Here is a 23205-nt window from a genome sequence, read left to right as displayed (position 1 = left end):
AAGGGTAGTGGACTCATGGCGTCTAGGAGAAGCTTCCAGAAAATTCACAAAGTGTCAAGGGCTGGGATAAGTGTACCCCGTGCATCATTTCATTTCGCCCCCAAAACTGCAACCCTGACAAGCAGGTGCCGTAATGATCCTCACTCTTCAGATGGGGAAACACTGGTTTGGTCCAGCTCATGAGCCATGACCGGCAAAACAGGACTCCGAACAATTCTCGTAACCACTTGGAAACGGGTCCAGTGAGGCTGACCTTCGGGTCTTTATGACACACCTATGTGGGGGGAGGGGAGATATTTTCTGAAGACTAGTTTAAGGCTCCATCCCATGCTTTCACCCCCAGATCCCCCTCTTGTAACTCTTCCTACAAGTGCATTCAGTCACATATTCAATGTCTATATTTGCCATCAGAAGGTCCTCTCCAAGGATGCAGGGGCTTGTCCCTACTGTGGCCCTGAGGACCCCAATACCTGGCACATAGTAGGTTCACAATAAACCCATTTTGTGACCCAGCTCACAAAGACTCCATCTCCACTCTGCCCATCCAAGGCTCCTTGCATCTGGCCTCCGTTGGCATCTCCACCCCAAATATGTAGACAGAGTGATGGAGAAGAAGCATCTCAAGACATACACCACAGTGACTTTCCTTTTAAATACTTTCACCACTGAGAACCTTCTTTTCCTCTCTCTGCCAAAAGCAGCATTGTTTTGGGATCAGGTGGAAAAAGGGACATTTTAGAGAATGTTTAAACTGCGTTCAGAGGACAACCCAACACCTTCATCCCAAATGCTGACCAGACCTTAGATGTTTCCAGAACCTGGCAATCATGCAAGAAAACGGCTCAAGGAGGTGTTGGAGAGGATTCTAGGGGAATTGAGGGCTTGACAGATAGTTTTCACAGGTCCGTGTCTGTTGCCTAAGACAGGGAGGTATCTTCTAAAGGCTCATTTCGGTCCGTTCAGCATTCAAAAATCCCATGAAATGGTGTGTAAGCCACAACAACAAAGAAACATAAGCATTTTAAAAGCCAGAAATGTACACCCAGGTTCACAGCAGCATTATTCACGATAACCAAAAGGGGGAAACAACCCAAGTGTCCGTCGATAGAAGAATGGATAAACAAAATGTGGTCCATCCATACAATGGCATATTATTCAGCCCTAAAAAGGAAGGAAATTCTGACACCTGCTACGACATGGATGAACCTTGAGAACATTATATTCAGTGAAATAAGCCAGACACAAAGGGACAAATACTACATGATTCCACTTACACGAGGTCCCTAGAGAAGTCAAATCCATAGAGACGGGAAGTAGATGGTGGGGGCCAGGGGCTGGGGGAGGAGATGGGGAGTCAGTGTTTCATGGGGACAGAGTTTCAGTTTGGGAAGATGAGAAAGTTCTGGAGATGATGGTGGGGGTGGTTGCACGACAGTATGAATGTACTTAATACCACTGAGCTGTGTATTTCCAATGGTTAAGATGGTAAACTTTATGTTACGTGTATTTTACCACAATTAAAAAACTGAAAGGGAAAAAAGCCTGAGCTGAGTTATTCTTGATAGACAAGAGTGTAGGTTCAAAAAACAATCATTTCTTGACATCTGTGACCAGGACAGGACAACGCTTCCCCTAGGGGACACCACCACTGATTACAAACCAGGAGCAAACATCGATGCCAGATGCCAGGAACAGGTATCTGGCAGGTCTCCGCCACAGCCGTACGTGCAGAACCACACCTTCTTCAGTGATGAAACCCCCAGTGCTGGCAAAACAAGTCCTGCTCTCAAAAGCACAAGATAAAAAATTTTAAAAATAAAAAAACCTGCTCAAAACATCAGGGACATTTTTGCAGATAATACCATCCTGGATATTTTGACTAAAATGAGTACAGAAATAAATCCACAGAGGAATGTCTTAAATTATATCTCAAGATATGTAAGCCTGGAGCATTTCAAACAAGAACCTGAATTTGGAAAACGGAGCATTGAGATAAAAGACTATTCACTGTTTTCCCTGGTACCCCAGCTAGAAGTAGCTCACCCGTCTTTAAACAGAGGGGGGCACCCACACACACAACACACCACACACACACACACACACACACACACACACACACACACACACACACACACACACACACACAATTTTTGTGTCTCAGATGCGGTGCAAACCCCAGCCATCTTTTCTTAGCTGTGTGGCCTCAGGCAAGTTAAGTAACCTCTCTGGTCTCTAAAACAAAGATAACGGGGCTCCCCTTGCAGCTGTGTGTCCTTGTAACATGGTAGGTCCTACACAGCCTCTCCTCCCCTCACCATCAGAGAACACCACCCCCTCACCTCCAAATTCATCTGAATGGTCTCTCCCACCCAACTTATTCACCCACACCCCGACCCCCACCCCCACCTCGAAGTCTCCCTGTTCTACAAAATTCCAAACCCACGGGTGGTCCTCTACTTCAGCCAAGACTCTGCCCCAGCTTTAATCCTTCTTCTTGGTCATAGCTTGGCTTCTCTGCGTCCCTGACCTACCGACGTTCTCAAGATTTTTCCACAATATAATAATCATCGTTCCCTCCTATATCTACAAACCACCAGATTCTCTTTTCCTTCACCAACTGCCCTCTCAAAAGGGAGGTCTCCACTCTCTCACCTCCTGTTTCCTCCCTTCCAGCATTCACAGAATGGAAGGACTGCCTGGGGCTCGAAGGAGTCCTCCCTGCTGAGTCTATAGAGTCTACTCAGGACTCACCCTGTGTGGCTTCCCCATAGCTTTGGGCTCAGGTGAGAAGACCCTCCTTTCTCCCTTCCCTTATCTTTCGTGATACAACCCTTAAGCCCTCCCTCCCCCCCCACCCGCTCACTTTCTCCATCTCACATTTGCTAAGTCTTCCCAGGGGATTTCACAACGTGTGAAAAAAGTCAATAAAACAATAAACAAGTAACGAGTGTGTGTGTGGAACTAGACTTCCTGGATATCAAAACATTATAAAACTATACGTATTAGAAAAGTAACAGCCCCGGTGCAAGAAAGGGCAGACATATTTATGGATACCCAGAAATGACCCCAAATTGATGACGAACAGGTAAATTTCTGCAATACCTGGGGTTGAGACGCCAACTAGTTATTTGGGGGGAAATGGATACCCTTTCGAATCACAAACAGGTCCCAAATGCCCAGGACAAAAATTTTTTTAATGATAATAATTAAAGTTATAGAAAATTTGGAGGAAAGATACGTTCATTTTATGGATAGAAAGGGACTTTCTAAGCATAAAATAACGAGAAGCATGCACAAACCCAGCTCTGAACTCCAGAAACATTTTAAGCTTCTCTGGCAACGGACAGCCAGAGCATATTCGTCAAAAACACCTGAACAGAAACACCTGAAAACATAACTGGCAAAGAGTTAACAGTCTTCGCTATGAAAACAACATGCAGATTAATACTTCAAAAACCACTAAGGTACTAAAAGATAAATGGACAAAGGATATGAACAGGAAGAGAAAACCCAAATGATAAATAAACATGTTTTAAAAGGTTCAACCCTGATAGCAATCAAAGAAATGCAAATAGAAACAATGACAACACACCAGCTCCTCCTTCCAGTAAATTATGAAAGATTTTTCAAACAACACTCAGAGCTAGCCAAGGTGTTCCCTCTCAGCCACTGCTAGGAGGAGTGCCCGTTGGTACGTTTCCGGAAAGCCATTTGGCAATCGGTATCAAGAAACTTTGACCCAGAAATTTCACTTCTGGAAGAGCAAAACCCGAAGGAAAAAAAAAAAAATGTTCGATAAAGCTTCGACACCAAAACGTTCATCCCTTTTTGTGGAAACTAGAAATAATCTAAATGCCCAACGACAGAGAACGTTAACTAAATTCAGACACAACAGAGCCACTAGCAGGAAGTATCCCCCCAAAACTGTGAAATAAGGATGTTTTGCTTTTATCCTTTACACAGTTCTTTTTCCAAATGTCTACCCCAAGCAGTCATACTTCTGGAATCAGGTAAGAAATACATTTGCTTTTGTTTTGTGTTGTTTTTGACAGTAAAGCCCATTCTCATCTGGTCTCTCAAGCAAGAGGAACATTCAACCATCTAGCTCAGGAGTTGGCAAAATCCGGCCCGACACTTGGTTTTGTAAATAAAGTTTTATTGAAACACCGCCACGCCCACTTGTTTATTGTGCCTCCTTGCAGGGTGGCTGCTTTCCCGCTCCAATGGCAGGGCTGAGTAGTTGCAACAGAGACCATACAGACCTCAAAGTTTAAAGTATTTAACATCTGAGTCTTTGCAAAAACGGTTTGCCACCACCTGAGCTAGTGAATGTCTCCAGCTTCTTTCTAATGAACAAGCCACGAGAAATGGCTTAGAACCCCCCAAAACCTCAACGTACCTTTCTGGCAGTGGCTGTGCGTCCAACACCGCTCCACAAATTGCCCGTTGATGACGGTGGCAGGGCAGTTGGTCTTGCCCTTCGCAGCGCCTGGACAAATGTCCCCACACTCCTCATTGTCGTCTTTGTTCAGCACGATGTAATTATCCTCCACGGAATCCAGGATGCGAGACCAGTCGATAGTGGCCAGGTAGCAGAGTTCATTGTTCTTCTCGATGCGAACGGAGCCCCGGGTGATGTTCATCAAGTTGTAGAGGCCAAGCTCCTTCAGGTGAACCATCTCGAAGATGACCAGCGCGTAGTTAAAGAAGAGGCGGGAGCCCCGGATGACCGTGAGGTTGGGGAACAGGTCCTTCAGGCTCTCCAGCCCGTAGACCCGGAAGAGCAGCAAGTAATCAGTGATCATGATGAGCTTGGGGAAACTGAGGTCTCGGAAGTCCTCAGGTCTCGTTTTGAACATCAATAGGATCTGCAAATGTCCTTCGATGACCGAGCAGTTGGCCAGCTCGTGCAGCCGGGTGAGGTTATTCCGGATATCCATGCCGGGGCACACTAGAAGCGCAAACAAGCAGAGAGCAAGACAGGTGAACAAACACCCCACGGATGGTTTATAAGAATTAGTGGCAGGGCCAGCCACATGGGCATGTGACCTGGGTCCCACACCCGCTCAGAAGGGCCCTGCCCTTGGCTTCATGCTCTTCCGTCTTGAAATCCTTAATTATTTCTGAGTGAGGGGTCCCAAGGTTTCATTCTGAACTGCACCCTGTAAATTCTACAGCCAGCCCAGTTCAGTGGCTTTCTCTGTAAGGTGTCTGTGCCTAAGTAATTACTCCTGAAAGGCAAATCATCATCATCATCATTCCTTTGGCAGGCCCCATTAGAAGCCTTAAAAGCATCGCATCAAATATGATGCAGTGAAGACATTGGGATTACAGGGGATTAAGTAATGCAGCAGGTGTGGAAGAGGAAAGGGGAGCCGTCCCCAGTGAGTTGGTGTGGAAGATCTTCAGGAAATGGATTTATGGGGATAAAGGTGCCCACATCAGAAATGGGGCAAGGAGGGCTTCCCTGGTGGCGCAGTGGTTGAGAGTCCGCCTGCCGATGCAGGGGACACGGGTTCGTGCCCCAGTGCGGGAAGATCCCACATGCCGCGGAGCGGCTGGGCGCGTGAGCCATGGCCGCTGAGCCTGCGCGTCCGGAGCCTGTGCTCCACAGCGGGAGAGGCCACAACAGTGAGAGACCCGCGTACCGCAAAAAAAAAAAAAAAAAAAAAAAAAAAAAAAAACAGAAATGGGGCAAGGAGAGCTGACTTTGTTTTGTCAATTCTCCCACTTTCCTAACACTCCTTCCCAACCCGCCCTCCTGGCAGGCAGCCAAGGTCTAATTACCTTTTACCTGGGTGTGGCAAGGGCTTCCCAGAGACTCTGATCTCCCCTGCACAAACACCCTGCACACCCATTCTCCTGCAGGTGGTCCCTCCCTTGCTCGGACACCCTCTATGTCTCCCCATGACCCTGCACTTTCCTCTCGCGGCCCTCAAGGTTCTGCCCCACCACCCCCTGCACCGTGTGAAACAGGCCTGCCCACTACTCTCCAATTCCAAGGGGGCCTTCGCAAGCCTTCCCTATAACATGACCTATGAAGAGGAATAAGTGAAATAATGCAGGCACCCAAGCAGTGGCTGGCACACAGTACGTGCTCAATTAATGTCAGCTATTTCGTTGCTGTTCATTTCTCCCAAACATATCACGGTATCACCTCTAGGCTCCGTGCCTTCATTCCCCTAGACCAGGGTGGGAAAATATTTTCTATAAGGGCTCAGATAGTGAATATGTTCAGCTTTGCAGTCAGTCTCTGTTTAGACTACTCCACTCCGCCATTATAGCTCAAAAGCAGCCAGAGACAGTGAGTGGATATGGCTGTGTTCCAATAAAACTTTATTATAAAAGCAGGCTGTGGGTTGGTGTTTCCCCCTGGGGTGGTAGTTTGGTGACCCTTGCCTTAGTCCAACAAAGTCCAACAGAACTTCTGCAATGATAGAGATGTTCTATATATGCACTGGCCATTATGGAAGCCACCAGCCATTTGTGGCTGTCTAGCCCTTGAAATGCGACTGATATAAGACTGAGGAACTGAATATTTGATTTTACTTTAGATAGTGTAAACAGAAATAGACACATGTAGCTAGTGGCTACTGGACTAAACAGGGTAGCCCTAGCCCCTCTGACTGTCAAAGTCCTTTATACCTTAGCTCCCTATTTTGAAATCCAGCTCATCATCCTTCAAGATCCAGTTCAAATGTCACCTCCTCCAGGAAGCCTTCTCTGATTTCCTTTCCTCCATATACTTATTTGGATCTTTCCCTCCTCCTGTGTTCCTTATATTGGCGTTAACATTCAGTAGAACTGAATTCTTTAGACAGCCTCTCCTTACCAAAACGCAAACACACACACATACACTCACTCAGAAATTGGGAGGCAGCTTCAAGGGGACCAGGATGGCAGTTCCAGCCCCACACACTCATGCCACCCAAGGCTGAGGCTCCCAGCTTCAGTCACATCAACAGCATCTACATACAGAGGTCTGGACAGGTACCACGCCACTGACACCTCCCAACAAGCTTCATCCGCACCCCACAGAAGGGAAAACTGGATCTCTAGGAGGCAAAGCCAGTCAGTCAAGGACAGACGACCCACCAGTAACATTCAGGGTTGCCAGACTTAGCAAATAAAAATGCAGGACGCCCAGTTAACTATGAATTTCAGATGAGCAGCAAGTACGTTTTAGGATAAGTATATCCCATGCAATGTTTGAGACATACTTATCCTTAAAAATTACTCATCGTTTATGTTAAATTCAAATTTAACTTGGTGTCCTGTATTATATCTGGCAGTATACAGCTTAGATTCAGCCACAGGTCCGGGCTTCTCAAGCCTGAGCCTCACACTCTATGTTTTACACACGCACACACACGAAATTGTGAAATTGATACAGGTACAAAGAACACCAGCCCACCATCCTCCCCAAGTTGTGTCAGAACCAAAATCAGATACGAATATGCATTCAAAGATTAACCGGCTGTTGGACATCCAGGAGATGTAAATCCAAACCACAATGATACCACTTCACTCCTACCAGGATGGCTAAAATTAAAAAGACAGACAATAACAAGTGTTGACGAGGATGTGGAGAAATCAGAACCCTCCTACATTACTGGTGGGAATGGAAAATGGTACAGCTGCTGTTGTGGAAAATAGACTAGCAGTCCCTCAAAAGGTTAAGCAAAGAGTTACCATATAACCCAGCAACTTCACTCCCAGGTAGATACCCAAGAGGAATGAAAACATAGGTCCACACAGAAATGTGTGTACAAATGCCCAGAGCATCATTATTCATGATAGCCAAAAAGTGGAAACAAGCCAAATGTCCATGAACTGACAAATGAATAAACAAAATGTGGCATGTCCATACAAAGGAAGATAATTCAGCAATAACAGGGGAGAAGCGCTGACACCTGCTACAACAGGGATGAACCTTGAAAACATCAGGCTCAGTGAAGGAAGCCAGTCACAAAAGACCAAATGTGGCATGATTCCATTTACATGAAATGTCCAGAATAGGCAAATCCCTAGAAAGTAGATTAGTGGTTTCAAGGGGCTTTGAGAGGGGAAAATGAGGAGTGACAGCTCAGGAGTATGTGATTTCTCTGGGGGGTGATGAAAATGTTCTAAAATTGACTGTAGTGATGGTGGCCCAACTCTGTGAATGTACTAAGAACCACTACATTTAAACTTTAAATGGGTGAATTGTATGGTATTGAATTCGATCTCAATAAAGTTGTTATTAAAAAATGAAACAACTATAACTGTAGTGGACAACAAAGAACGGCTTTTTTCTTTTAAATCTCCAATGACTCTAACTCAACTCATTAAAGCTGTACGTGTCCCTATTAGTCTAAGACAATAGAGCAATTCACTGCGTGAACAGAAAATACCCAGAGGATGTTAGAGATGGTGCCAGCAGTAGATGTCAGACCTCGTACTGGCTTTTAATACCTCTGGGTGGGAACTGAAAGATGCTTCAGGTCCTCAGTAAGTGACACCTGGTTAATCAGCACTCTACACACAGGAAGGGAAGGACCATGAGGACCGGGGGAGGATGGGGGGTCCTGGTACAGCTAATAACAATTCCCATGTAAAGCACTTGGCCATGTTCTGGCAGGTACGTTCTCCTGATGAATTCTCAGAATAATCCCAGAGGAGGCGGATAAACGAAATGTGGTCCATGCCCATTTTTGTGATGAGCGAATCAGACTCACACAGGCTGAGTTTTAAGGGGTAATGCTAGGATTTCAACCCAGCAATGAAATGCAAAGTTTATGCCTGAACTATGTTACAGTTTCTCCGTCTTTGTTCTTTAAAAACATACCAAATTAAGAAGCAGGTGAATCTGACTTAAATAAGGAAACAATGAAATAATGTTCATGCAGTGACAACCTGGAGGAAGCTTGTTAAAGACAGTTTCTTTCGTTCACTCCTTCAGCAACTATCTGCTGAGGACCTGTTTCTGCTGTTCCAAGGACTGGAAGTGCTTCAAGGAATAGGACGAGAGGGATAGGACAACAGGATAGGGAGATACGTGTATACATATAGCTGATTCACTTTGTTATACGGCAGAAACTAACACAACATTGTAAAGCAATTATACTCCAATAAAGATGTTAAAAAAAATAAATAAAAGGAATAAGACAGAGTCTGCCCTGGATCTCACAGACTACTAGTTGCTATTAACTACCCAAATCAACTGAAAGTATAACTGAGGAGGAGATCTCAGTTATTCAAGGACAGCTTCAGGGGCTAGAAGAGATAATGAAAATGAGCTATTTGACTAAGTCCAGGACAATCAAGGAGGGCTTCCCGGAGGAGGTAACACCAGAACTAAAACCTACACAAACAGTGCAATAAGTTCTGCCTGCTTCACTGGAAGGTCAAGAGCTGTAGCCTGTCGCTGTAGGTCACAAGGGTGTGTAGGGCCTAGAGCAGCCTTATCCAATAGAAACATGATGCGAGCCACACAGAATTTAAAATTTTCTCTATAAAGGTAAAAAAGAAACAGTGAAATTAAATATTCTTAATTTAACCCAATGTATCCCCAAACTTCACTTCAGCATGTAAGCAATACAAAAAAAAAAATCTATGGGATTTTTTTCACACTATGCCTCCCCAACGCCACAGGTTTTATACACTTGCACCGGGTCTCAATTCAGGTGCTACATTTTTATCAGAAATACTCAATCTGTATATACAGATTTCAAAAAATGAATCACTGAAAAGGTAGGTTCTTGGTATCCCCAAGTTGTTGCAAGCAAAAGAGTTGTTCAATAACAGAATCAAGCATTGATTTTTCTTGACATTTCAATCAACTAATGTTAAATAAGACTTTACATTCACATTTTTTACATTTAAATGAATTAAAGTTAAATAAAAGTAAAAATTTAGCTGCCCTGGCCATAATTTCAAGAGCACCATGTAGATAGTGGCCGCCATATTGGATGGCATAGCTATAGACCATTTCCATCAAAGCAGACCGTTCTGTGGGACAGTGCTGGTCTAGAAGTTGCCCCTCGGCCAGAAGAATCTAAAAATTTTCCAGAAGGAGAGAAGACTGACAGGAGAGCCATCTTGGAAAGTGTCCCCTCTCCCCTGGTTTTCTCTCTATCATGGAAACAGCAAAGAGGTACTAAGGATCTGGGAGAGAGGTATCTAGAAGATTCTGAAACTCCTTTACAATGCTAGAGTCATACTTTCTGCTTTCAAGCCTGAATGTACTCATTCCTTAGTCTCGACGTTCTTCAAATGCTCCCTGGTGACGTATCTGGGGCCACACGTTCCTCCCTGCATTACTTCCAGTCTTAACAGGGCTTCTTCCAAAATTCAGGCATGCCAGCCAACAAGCCTTGGGTTCAGGTGTCAGGCCACCACCCACACCCGTTTCAGGGCATGCCAGAAACCCAACAGATCTGGCTTCCCATTCCAGCACGGGCACCTGCCAGCTGTATAATCCTGAGCCATAAACTCAATTTCTGTGTGCCTCAGTTTCCTCACCTGTAAATGATGACGATCGCATGAAGAACAGATGAGAACTGGGGTCTGGCCACGTGTATATATTAGTTCTCCACTCTAAGATACATGGAACCAATTCCCAGATTTATTCCCTTCATAAATTAGAACTTGGGCACACCGAGGTACCAGATACCCTTAAGATTCTCCACCTGCCTGAAAGACTGGCTCTTTAAAATTGACTTCAGCCAAGAAATCCCCTGGTGGTTCAGTGGTTAAGACTCTGCGCTCCCAATGCAGGGGGCACGGGTTCGATCCTTGGTCGGGGAACTAAGATCCCACATGCCATGGGTTACAGCCAAAACTAAAAAATAAAAATTGACTTCAGCCAGAGCGTGTGAGATGGATTCTGTTGCAAATTGCTGGAAACGGAAGGGCAGTAAATATCCCGAGGGTGCAGGCAACAGGCAAACTGTCGCCCAGATAGATTTTCTAGAAGAGGAAAGAAATTGAGGCTCAGAGAGGAACATGTCCTCCTCAAGGTCACAAAGCAAGGAGGAGACAGACCTGGGATTTAAACCCAGTATATGAGTCCACTGGGGCCACCCTAACAAAGGACCACAGACCAGGTGGCTTAAACAGGATAAATTTATTTTCTCCCAATTCTGGAGGCTAGAAGTCTAAGAACAAGGTGTCAACAGGATTGATTCCTTCTAAGGCCTCTCTCCTTGGCTTGTAGATGGCTGTCTTCTCCTTGTGTCCTCACACGGTCGTCCCTCTGTGTGTGTCTGTGTCCTAATCTCCTCTTATAAGGACATCAGTCTTATTAGAGGCCACCCTAATTATCTCATTTTTACCTTGATTACCTCTTTAAAGACCCTATCTCCAAAGATGGTCACATTCTGAGGTGTTAGGGTTAGGACTTCAACACATTAATTTGGGGGGGGGGGGACACAATTCAGTCCATCACATAGGTCCCCAGGGCACCAGCACCTGTGCCTTTAGCCATCACACAGGGTTCCTCAAAGTGTGTTCTGTGGACCGACAGCATCAGAATCACCTGGGGCGGCAGGTGTATGTTAAAATGCAGATCCCTAGGCCCAGCTCTAGACCAAATGAATCAATATCTCTGGGAGCCAGGCCCAAGAATCTGCATTTTAAACAAGGCCCCCAAGGATATGATAGGGCCTCAAGTAGGACAGACGTACTGTCTACCCAACCTGGGCCACCTCTCCAGCAGGGGCTCTTTCCAGCTCCCATTCTTCTGCCCCACCCATTCCTCTGAGCACTTTGCCCCAGGATCAATGCCATCAGATGCCTTCTTTGGGGCTGTTGACTGTTGCTAGAGGGAACGGCATAAGCACGGTGGACTGGCCCCCACGAATTTCAAAGAAAGCTAGACCCACACCCATCTAGTCTACCTGAGTTCCTAGATGCTGTGTTTCAGAGCCACTTCTGACCTCAGTTCTTGTCTTGGTCAGCTTGGGCTCCAATAACCAGAGGCCATAGACGGGTGGGGTTAAACAGCAGACATTTATTTCTCACAGCTCTGAGGCTGGAAGTCCAAGATCAAGGTAGCTAGCATGGTCAATTTCTGGTGAGAGCTCTCTTCCTGGCTTGCAGACGGCCGACTTCTCACTGTGTCCTCACGTGCTCTTTCCTTGGTGAATGCGTGCAGAAAGGGAGAGATCTTTCTCTGTCTCCTTCTTCTTTTAACGTCACCAGTCCTATCAGTTTAGGGCCGTCCTCTTATGGCCTCGTTTAACCTTAATTACCTTCTAAAAGCTCTCTCTCCAAATACGGTCACGTTGGGGGTTAAGGTTGCAACCCATGAATGGGGAGGAGGGAGGTGGCCATTCAGACCATAGCAGTTCTTTTTCAGCCAAACCTTTTGCTCCTAACTTCAAGCCATCCTACCCTCTCCAGGACCTGCCCCCTCTGGGCTAGACTTTGCTTCCTGCTTTGGACAAACATGTATCAATTCCTCCTCCAACCCATACTTAGGAGTATGGTTTCATTTCCCATGCACTCAGTGTTTCACTAGAACGCACCTCCAATGTGCAGACCAATGTCTATGGGGACCCAGACAGATATACCCAGTCTGTACTGAAAGGGAAGGAGAATGGGGTGGGTGATGAAGCCAGAGAGGGGAGGAAGGAGGCCTCTGACCCGGTTCCATAAGGAGCAAGCAGGCATCCATGGGTGAAAAGGGGGAAGAAGGGTGCTTGGGCCACAGGAAGCAAATGCAAGCACATGGAAGAAGAGGGAGCCCCAAGGAACTGCAGTCATGAGCCTGGCGAAGTGAGATGGCGCACCACACAGCTGAGGCCAGGCTCCACTGCCAAGGGTATGGACCGAGCTGGCAGCTATAGAAGGACCAAAGCAGGAAGTAGAAAACTCTCTCTGGCAGCAGGGAAGAGAAGGTACTGGACGAGGCACTCTGGGACCACATCTACGGCATGGCCTGGGGGGCCTATTCTGGGGGTGGGTACAAGGGATTAGCATCAATGGGACTTGGTCCCCAGGGAGGTGGAAGAGAGGGGGAAGAAGTGAGGGCCCTCTCTTAGTGAACCTGGAGAGGACCGGATAGGACCAGTTTAGGGTGGCAAGGACAACAGGCTCAGGTTGGGGCATGTTGAGTCCGTAGGGGCTTTGGGATGCTCCCAGATGTGGGTCCAGAGGGCACTGGGAAGATGTGGATCTGGAGCTTGGGAAAAGGGGCAGATGCTGGCAGAAGGGATGAGAGTAGGTGATGAAACCAGGAGGAGAAAAGGATGGAAGGGGGGCGTGCCTCTGGCGAGCACAATATTTAAGGCCAGGGAACCAGAGAGGGGACCAAAGACGCATAGTCATACTGACACCAACACCTTCTACAAGCCTGTCTGAAAGCTCTGGAACATCTAGGCTAATTCCTCCAGTCAGTTCCATAGTTCTGTAATCCCAAGGACATCACACATCCAACCACAAGATGATAAGGGGCTTCCATGACATTTCAGGAGTCCTACCTCCTCGTGTGTACAAATAAGGATGGATACTGCCCACAGAAGACACCAGAAAGAAAACCAAGAGAAGTCTTGCAAGAACAAAAAAGTAGCAGATGTCTTCGATACAATGTAACTGGATATAATTAGGAAGGAACACCTCAGTGAGAACTCACCCCTTTTCTGATCTTCTGTAAGGAAACAGGATACGTCTTTGAAAACAGATTAGCCACAAGAAATCAAGAAAGGCCATCAGAAAACAGGTGGAGCCCTGCCCTCTATCCCTTTGTGTCCAACCACTACCTTTTTCCGCACCGTTAACAAACACAGTTTTTGGAAAGTACCTATGTTTTCCACATTACCACAAAGACATAGGAGAGAAGCGAGAACCTCCTGGTAACAGGCTGCTCTTCCTGAACACAAAACAGAAGCTAACCTATAAACCTGACGGGACACCACACCCTTAAGGAACTGAAAGAAAAACTCAGATTTGACATCAAATTTTAATCCTCATCCGTCTGCCATGAACTCCAACTGGCACTGATATCCAGTCTGCACTGGGCAACACAGAACAGCAAACCTCGCTCTGCCAGAAACGAAATATGTTTCTAAACCCCTGAAAGCCACGGGGGCGCTCCCTGGCACCAGGGTCAGCAGAACACGGGAGACCCCTCCTCAAGACACAGACCAGGGGTTCCGTGCCATCTCATGAACTTTCCGAGAGGTAACCAAGGATTTGTGCCCAGATGAAAATACGACAAAAAGGGCGGATGCGTTCATAAAGAATTCTACACGGATGCTGACAAATGCAGTTTCACAAATTTTAAACCCCAGTGATAGGAAACCACCTACAGCAGATTCTCTTTGTTTATGGAACAAAGTGTTCTCAAGAACACTCATCTGCAACTCCATCAATACCATAACCTTGTTGTATGTGCGTTTCTGTTTAAAAACACCTTATTTAATATACATTGTTGATTCACTAAACACTATACAGTTCACGCCTGAGAAAAGCTTATCCAGCAGATGTATTTTCTCCGGAAGGTACATCACAGCCTTCTAGTACTTGGGACCCTAGACAGCACTTCAGAACTATGCATGCAGACCATGGTCAACCACAAAATCACCAACAAAAAGCACAAGAAAGTGTGAAAAACATGGCACTAAATACATCACAAAAAAGGACATTTTGGGGAACCTTCCTACACTGTTGGTGGGAATGTAAATTGGTGCAGCCACTATGGAAAACAGTGTGGATGTTCCTTAAAAAACTAAAAATAGAGTTGCCATATGATCCAGCAATCCCACTCCTGGGCATATACCTGGAGAAAACTCTGATAAATGCACCCCAATGTTCATTGCAGCACTTTTTACAGTAGCCAAGACATGGAAACAACCTAAATGTACATAGACAGATGAATGGATAAAGAAGATGTGGTACGTATACACAATGGAATATATTACTCGGCCATAAAAAAAAGAATGAAATAATGCCATTTGCAGAAACATGGATGGACCTAGAGATTATCATACTCAGTGAAGTAAGTCAAAGACAAATATCATGTGATATCGCTTATATGTGGAATCTTAAAAAATGATACGAATGAACTTATATACAAAACAGAAACTGACTCACAGACATCAAAAACAAAGTTATGATTACCAAAGGGAAAGGGGTGGGATAAATTAAGAGTTTGGGATTAACAGATACACACTACTATATATAAAATACATAAACAACAGGGACCTACTGTATAGCTCAGGGAACTATATTCAATATCTTGCAATAATTTATAATGGGAAAGAATCTGAAAAAGAATATATACACATACGTATAACTGAATTACTTTGCTGTACACCAAAAACTAACACAAAATTGTAAACCAGCTATACTTCAATTAAAAAAATTTTTTAAAGGACATTTGTTTTCATCCTTGGGAATTTATGAATTCACAAGGGGAGAGATGCAACAGGAAGGCAAGATGTCACCTTGTTTGATCTGAGCTGGAACATGCATGTCAGATGATGCCAATTTTTTGCCACTTGGTGCATGTCCAGGAATAACCATTAAAGCGCTATTTATTTTGGAGTTACAAATAAATTTTAGTGAATAGGGGAATTCACAAATATGGAATCCAGGAATCATGAGAATCTTCTGAGTACTTAGGTTTTCAATTTTAAGAAGATTGATCCAATTATAAGATACTTTAAAAAATATTTTAAGTTAATTTTTACTGGGGTATAGTTGATTTACAGTATTGTGTTAATTTCTGCTCTACAGCAAAATGAATTGGTTATACATATACATATATCCGCTCTTTTTTATATTCTGTTCCCATACAGGTCATTACAGAGTATTGAGTAGAGTTCCCTGCGCTATACAGGAAGTTATTCTTAGCTATCTATTTTATATATAGTAGTGTGTATATGTCAATCCCAATTTATCCCTCCCCTACTTCCCCCTTGGTAACCGTAAGTTTGTTTTCTGCATCTGGGACTCTATTTCTGTTTTGTAAATAGGTTCATTTGTACCATTTTTTTAGAGGTATCACCTCACACCACTTAGAACGGCCATCATCAAAAAATCTACAAACAATAAATGCTGGAGACGGTGTGGAGAAAAAGGAATCCTCCTACACTGTTGGTGGGAATGTAAATTGGTGCAGCCACTATGGAGAACAGTATGGAGGTTCCTCAGAAAACTAAAAATAGAGTTACCATATGATCCAGCAATGCCACTCCTGGGCACATATCCAGAGAAAACCATAATTTGAAAAGATACATGTACCCCAATGTTCATTGCAACACTATTTACAATAGCCAGGACATGGAAGCAACCTAAATGTCCATCGACAGAGGAATGAATAAAGAAGATGTTGTACATATATACAATGGAATATTATTCAGCCATAAAAAAGAACAAAATAATGCCATTTGCAGCGACATGGAGGGATCTACAGATTGTCATACTTAGTGAAGTAAGTCAGAAAGAGAAAGACAAACATAATATACTTTTTAAAGTCTAGAGAAAACTATAGGGATGGAGAAGGATCAGTGTTGCCAGGGGTTTGAGGTAGGGATGGCATAACGATAAAGGGATGGCTGGAAGGAGTCTGGGTGGTGATGGATGGGACACTTCTGTATCCCGACTGTGGGGACAGCCACACAACTCTATGCGGGGGCTAAAATGCAAAAACTGTGCACCAAAAAAAAAAGTCAGTTTTACTGTATGACCATTTTAAAAATAAAAATGTTTAAAGATACGCACCGGGCTTCCCTGGTGGGCGCAGTGGTTAAGAATCCGCCTGCCAATACAGGGGACACGGGTTCGAGCCCTGGTCTGGGAAGATCCCACATCCCGTGGAGCAACTAAGCCTGTGCGCCACAACTACTGAGCCTGCGCTCTAGAGCCTGAGAGCCACAACTACTGAGCCCACGTGCCACAACTACTGAAGCTCGCGTGCCTGGAGCCCGTGTTCCACAACAAAAGAAGCCACCGCAATGAGAGGCCCGCACACTGCGACAAAGAGTAGCCCCCGCTGGCCGCAACTAGAGAAAGCCCACGCACAGCAACAAAGACCCAATACAGCCAAAAATAAATAAAATAAAAATAAACAAATTTATTTTTTTAAAAAGTCACACAAGAAAAAATAAACTTTAAAAAAATAGGAAAACAAATTCATTGGCCAGTACTTACGTTAAAAAAAACTTTTTTTAATAAATAAATAAAGATATACACCCAACTGATAGCATGGTCATTTCCCAGGACAGAAATGCAATGGTTTTATGGACAAAGGGGGACTCTGGTTTTTTCCTCTCTATACTTTCATAATTTTTTTGGCAATGAGAATGCACTACCTGTTATTATTTTAATTTGAAAATCATAAATACAGCTTTTTTAAGATTTTTTTTGACGTGGACCATTTTTAAAGCCTTTACTGAACTTTTTACAATATTGCTTCTGTTTTATGTTTTGCTTTTTTGGCCGGGAGGCATGTGGGACCTTAGCTCCCCTACCAGGGATCGAACCCGCATGCCCTGCATTGGAAGGGGAAGTCTTAACCACTAGACCACCAGGGAAGTCCCATAAATATGGTTTTTAAGTTGCAAAACATAACCCAAGCCACCCCGATGTGTTCTTAATAGAAATTAACATAAGGGCGGGTCTCAAGAGAACATCTCATAGCAGATACCACTTTCTTTTGGTACTAGAGACAGGGCCAGGAGCACGGAATCCTCGTTCAATGCCAAGAAGACTGTTTAAACAAATAAATCCAAAGATCGTACACACACAAACACACACACACAAGGAGGGAACATCACTGTTATTTTCTCACCATCGGAACCCCTACATTCAGCACAGCACATGGTATAAATTTCTTTAATACAGCTTGCTCCGTAAAGGGGAAAACACAGCATCCCCGGGCGCTTCATTTAACTTGATTCATTCAAAGTTGTATCAGGGACCACACAAGCTATGAGGTATGTCATCATGATTCTCAAGGAGTTTGTTCTAAATCAGGAGTTGGCAAACTTTGGAAAGGGCCCAAGTGTAAATATTGTCGGGAGCCACGCGCTCACAGCTATTCAGCTCTGCCTGTGGAGCACAAAAGCGGCCACAGAGGGTGCATGAGCGAATGGGCATGGCTGCATGCCAGTAAAACTTTATTTACAACAAAACTGGCGTGGGTGGGCAGTATTTGGCCCCTGTTCTAGATAAAGGCTTTGACCATATATAAATTAAAAGCTGAGTGAGACAGAGAGAGTCAAGGGTAGAGAATGGCCCTCTAGGAAGAAGGGTCTAATAGCTTAGCCTAGGAAAGGAGCAGAGGAAAGGAAGAAAGAGGATGGGAGAAGTCAGACACAGGTGAAAACTCACCAGGAGACGGTGCCTTCCAGGGGGAGGCAAAACCCAGAGAAGTCAGCTGGGGTGAGGCTACAATTGGGAGGTGAGGGATGACCTTCTCTGGCGCCATGGGCAAAGCGATGGAGACACAAGCCAGATGCCGTGGGCAGAGCAGTGGGTGAAAGGTGAGAGAGCGAGGGCGGTGGGGACCCATTGGAGGGGAGGCTTGGCAGGGGAAGGCGAGAGGTAAGTGGTGAGTAATTGGGCCCAGGGGAGTATTGAGCGTTTATGGGCTGAAAAGAGAAAGGCTCCTGGGTAGATGGAGATCCCTGAACAAACAGAGGGGAGAGAGCAGGGGACCCAGGTGGGTAAGTGTCCTAGAGAAGGAAAAAGTTATCTCCCCAAATGCAGTGATTCTTAGGACAGTTGGCAATGTCTGGAGACACTTTTGGTGGTCATGACTTGGAGAGGGGAATTGCTACTGGCATCTAGAGATGAGGGATGGCGCTCAACATCTTAAAATACACAGGACAGCCCCCTGCAACCAAGAGCTATCCAACCCCATATGTCGAGAGCAGAGAATTCAAGAGGTTCTGCTCTAATCACAAAAGAAAGGAAGTCAACGATGGAGTGGAGTGAGGTGGGGACCCCAGGGGGCTCACCCCAATGACCTCTATGAGTAAGTGGGGCAAGGGCGAGGGGTGGGTCACCAGGAGGGAAGCAAAGCCTGGGAAGAACCCCAGGGAGGTGACCCGGTGAGCGGAAGTTCTGCTCTAAGGGTCCCGGAGCACACAAGAGAACACACAGGAGAAACATCCGGTGGGATCTGAAAGCAGCATCTCACACCTCAGCTATACAACTCACTGCCCACCCCTCCACCCCCGCCGAAACTCTGTGGGTTTTCACTGTAATTAATCCCACTTTGCCTTCATTCTCTGACTTTGCAATGCCCCGGGTCATCTCGGGCCGGAGCGGATCAACCCGAGGAGAAATGGAGGGGAAAGCCATTGCCCAGGTCAGCCAAGCCACAGAGACTCCATGGGGGGACGAAGTGGGACGGCACACACCATGTGACATCTCTGAGTCCTCAGTCCTTAAAAATCCCATTGATTTCCCTCTACCCCTCCCTCACCCACCCCAGCCAAGATGCCATATTGGTTGCTGTTGGAGATAAGCCATCTGTAAAGTTTCACGCCCCTCCCTAAACCTCCAAAGGGCATCACATGTCATCTCTTCAGTAGTATTTTGTTAACCTTTACCACGGGGGTGGGGAGGTTCAGACTCCAAAGAAGAACCTTTTATTAAGAAATCTTTTATTCACAGACTGGGCTTCTAATCACAGCTCTGCCATCTCGCCAAAGTTCCTCACCTTCCAAAAGGACAGTAAGCCTTACCTCCCAGCACCGTGGTGAGGATTAACCGAGATTACCTATGCAAAGTGTATAGAACCGCGCCCCCTGAGTGTTTGCTTATATTCTCGTTAGTTAGGAGTTATTTGGAGAATAAAGCAGCTGTGACTTGGACTACTCCTGGGGAGGACAGGAAGGATAGGAGTTGAATCTAGAACAAATATTTATCAAATACCTACTAGGTGCCAGGGACTGCTCTAGGCTCTGGAAATGTAGCAGTGAACGAAAGAAACGTAAACCTCTGCCCCTGTGGAAACTGTACACAAGTAAGAAGCGGAAAAATCCATCTACGGACCCCTGAAAGCCCAGGCACAAATCCACCGTTAATTACCAAAGCTACCAGGAACAGAGAAGCAAGGAAACATACGGGGGTGAGCCCACGCACACATACGCAAAGCCTAACAACTGGTCTCGGACTTTTTTAACAAGACCCTAAACCACTTGCCACCCTCCTTCATGAAGCACCCACTGTATACCAGGGTGCTTGGAGACAGTGCCTAACTGGCAAAGGGGCTCAGCAAACCCGGTCTGTCAACTCCAGAGCCTGCGTGTGCTTTCTCACGCCCCTCGCGCACCGTCAGGGAGCTCAGGAACTTCAGTTTCTTCCCTCCTTGACCCCTTCCTCCTCATGACTGATCTCCTTTTATGGCGAAATCTGAAGAAGTAACCCAACAGATATTTTGAAAGCAGGGCCTGAGCCATCATGGTGGGAAACCCCAGCTACATTCTCTTAAACGATTCTTCCGTCCTTGACCTGCAGCCGGGAAGACCTGCTGCGAAGCCCAAGAAGGATGCTGGGATTTGCCCCTGGTGGCTGCCAGCACAGGGACACTCAGGAGGGAGGCTTTGGGGGCTGGAATGACCACAGGTTAGAGACCTCCCGGAGCTGACAGGTAAAAGGGCAGAGGAGGAAGGTTATTAGGGAGGACATGGGCCGTGGGCAGCAGTCCAGAGCCTTGGGCCCTGGCACCACTGGAGAGGTTCGTTTTTCCCTCTGGCACTGACTTTGGGGCAAGTGAGTTATGTGTCCTTCCTGAGCCTCAGTTTACTCCCTACGAAATGGACCAACAACGGTATCAGCCTCAAGAAGCCGCCGCAAAGGTCCAGAAAGAGGGACTTCCCTGGCGGTCCACTGGTTAAGACTACCCCTTCCAATGCAGTGGGTGAGGGTTCGATCCCTGGTCGGGGAGCTAATATCCCACATGCCTAGCGGCCAAAAAACCAAAACGTGAAACAGAAGCAACATTGTAACCAATTCAATACAGACTTCAAAATGGTGCACATCAAAAAAAATCTCAAAAAAAAAAAAGGTCCAGAGAGATAAGACCGACCAGTCCGTGGCATTTGGTGACACTAACTACAATAATCATTAAAGCCGACGCCACCCCTGCTACTACAACTGCGCTGTTGCCAAGGCGCTAGAGTTTGCCTCCCGATATCTGGAAACAGAACCCAAGAGTGTAAACATGGACCTGAAGTCGGGGTAGCCATGGGTCTAGATACGAGGAAGAGGCGGGTGGATTCTACAGTTCCCCGCCCCGGGCAGCGTCACCTACCAGCAGGGACCCTCGAGGGACCCCCTCCCCAGTCCGTCACCCTCGACTCTGGCTCCAAACCGTCTGTGCCCCAGGAACTTGGCTGTCCGAGAGTGTCCAATAACCCCACTTCTCGGAGGCGACTCAGGACGCGTGTCCCATCTCCGGAGCCAGTTGGGCTCGGGGAGGTCCAGGCACGGCACAGGTCCGAGGAGCGCTCGGGGGAGGCGCCCGTGGAGGGGCGAGCACTAGGGCAAGGTTCCTCCAGCCCGGGGCCTGCACGCGGAGCGTGGAGCCGCGAGCCCAGGCGGGCAAAGGCCAAGGTCAGCGGCTTCCCGCCCCCCGCGAGGCTGGAGCTACAGTCCCGGCCACCCGCCCTCCCACGGAGGAGGGCTCTCAGTCCACAGCAGGGGTTCCATTTTGGCAAAGGGTCCCCTCCCCACCGCGCTGGTCCCCGCCCACTCCCGGACCCCCAGACTCACCCTCTCCAGGGTACAGGTGGCCCGCGGCGCCCACCAACAGCGCGGCAACGGCCACCAGCAGTGGCACGGCCGCCGCCCCCCGCCCGCCCCCGGCGCCCATGGCTACGGGAGCGCGGGGTCCGGATGGATCAGAGCGCGGGGCGCCGGCCCGAGGGGTGCATGCTCCAAAGCAGCCGCCCGAGAGGCGCTGGGGGCCGCGCGTCCTTCTCTTCCACGCGGGCGGCCCAGGGGCCGCAGCCTCCGCCCGGGAGGGTCCTTGAAACAGCCCCAGGAGGGGCGCGCGGCCTCCGCCGCTGCAAATCCGGCAACGCGGCCCGGTGGAGGCGGCCCCGACTCCGGGCCACCGCGGCCCGGGCCCCGTCCCGCGATCTCAGGGCCCCGAGCCCGGCGCTGCGCCCCTGCCTCCTGGCTCTCGGCCCCGAGCGCTCGGGGGCTCAGATCTTCGGACGCGCGGACAAACGGACGCGCGGACAGGCGGGCGGGCACCTGGGCAGGCGGGTGGCGAGCGGGCGGCGGGAGCGAGGGCTGCTCGGCCCGTAAACAACGCGGCCCGTCAGCTGGGCCCCGTGCGGGCCGCGGGAAAAGGCGGCGCGGATCCGGATTCGGAAGGGACTCGGCGCCCGGGAGAGGCCCGAGAGGGGTAGAGGGAGGACCGACAGGGGGGAGGCGCCGCCCCGCCCCACCCGCCAGCGTCCCTGTCCTGGGCCCCGCGCTGGAGGCCCCCGGCGCGCCCTAGCCGAGGGGGCGCCACAGATCCCTGCCCAGCCGGAGCGCCCCTTCCAGCCCCGTGACTCCCGTCTCAGAGCCTGGGGGCGCCCCAGATGCCCGACCCAGCGAGACGGATCCTGTGTTTAACGTTTTGCTATTTTGTTCATCATGGGACTTTGGAAAATTCATTTTGATTTTTTAAAAATATTGCATTAAAATATTGTTTATCTAGGTTACTCGGTTTTTTTGTTACTCCCTTAAATGTTGTGCTCGTCTCCCCCTCGTCCCAGTCCCCACAGCAAGTCTGGTCCTCGCGGGCGCCCTGTCCTACCCCGAGTACTCCCCAGCCCAGCGCAGGCCCCTGGGGACAGCCACGTGCACGCGCGCCCCGTGCGCTCAATGTACTGGTGGCCTGGGCCCCTCCGCGCGGTCTGTGGTTCAAGTTGGAGAAATGACCCCTTGGAGAACGTGCAGAACCTCGCAAAAGTGCAAACCGGGCGGTGGAGATCTTGGATATGACACAAATGGACACACGCAGTTTTTCAACACTGCAGACCCAGAGTCCTCTCTCTGGATCAGCCTCACCTGTATGATGCATGTGAACAGTACCTGCGGGTCAGATTTGGGGAGTTGCAGGAGAAATAAAGTATGACAAAGCACCCAGCACAACTCTTGTCTGAGGGCGTTCGTTCTTTCTCTCATCTATTAAACAAATATTAATTTGCCAGGAGGTGGGCCCACTGTCCTTTTAACTCAAACCTATTCCTGCCTTCCCGTCCCTCCAGT

General features: G+C 47.5%; 1 protein-coding gene across 3 annotated transcripts in view; it reads right to left on the bottom strand.

Annotated features, from left to right (window-relative positions):
• INSR (insulin receptor) overlaps nucleotides 1-22561 on the bottom strand; it is a 130558-nt gene extending 107997 nt beyond the window's left edge. For all 3 annotated transcript variants that reach the window (XM_079917504.1, XM_079917505.1, XM_079917506.1), the window contains exons 1-2: nucleotides 21712-22561; nucleotides 4400-4951 (exon numbers count right to left, since the gene is read on the bottom strand). In XM_079917504.1, the coding sequence (XP_079773630.1) occupies nucleotides 4400-4951; nucleotides 21712-21811 (652 nt within the window). In that variant the 5' untranslated portion in view covers nucleotides 21812-22561. The remainder of the gene's footprint in view (nucleotides 1-4399; nucleotides 4952-21711) is intronic.
• Between the last annotated feature and the right edge of the window lie 644 nt (nucleotides 22562-23205).

The sequence above is a fragment of the Stenella coeruleoalba genome (genome assembly GCF_951394435.1).
Source record: "Stenella coeruleoalba genome assembly, chromosome: 3".
Classification (NCBI taxonomy): domain Eukaryota; kingdom Metazoa; phylum Chordata; class Mammalia; order Artiodactyla; family Delphinidae; genus Stenella; species Stenella coeruleoalba.
The sequence above is the reverse complement of the archived record's forward strand: the minus strand, read 5'-3'. Positions and strand labels throughout refer to the sequence as shown.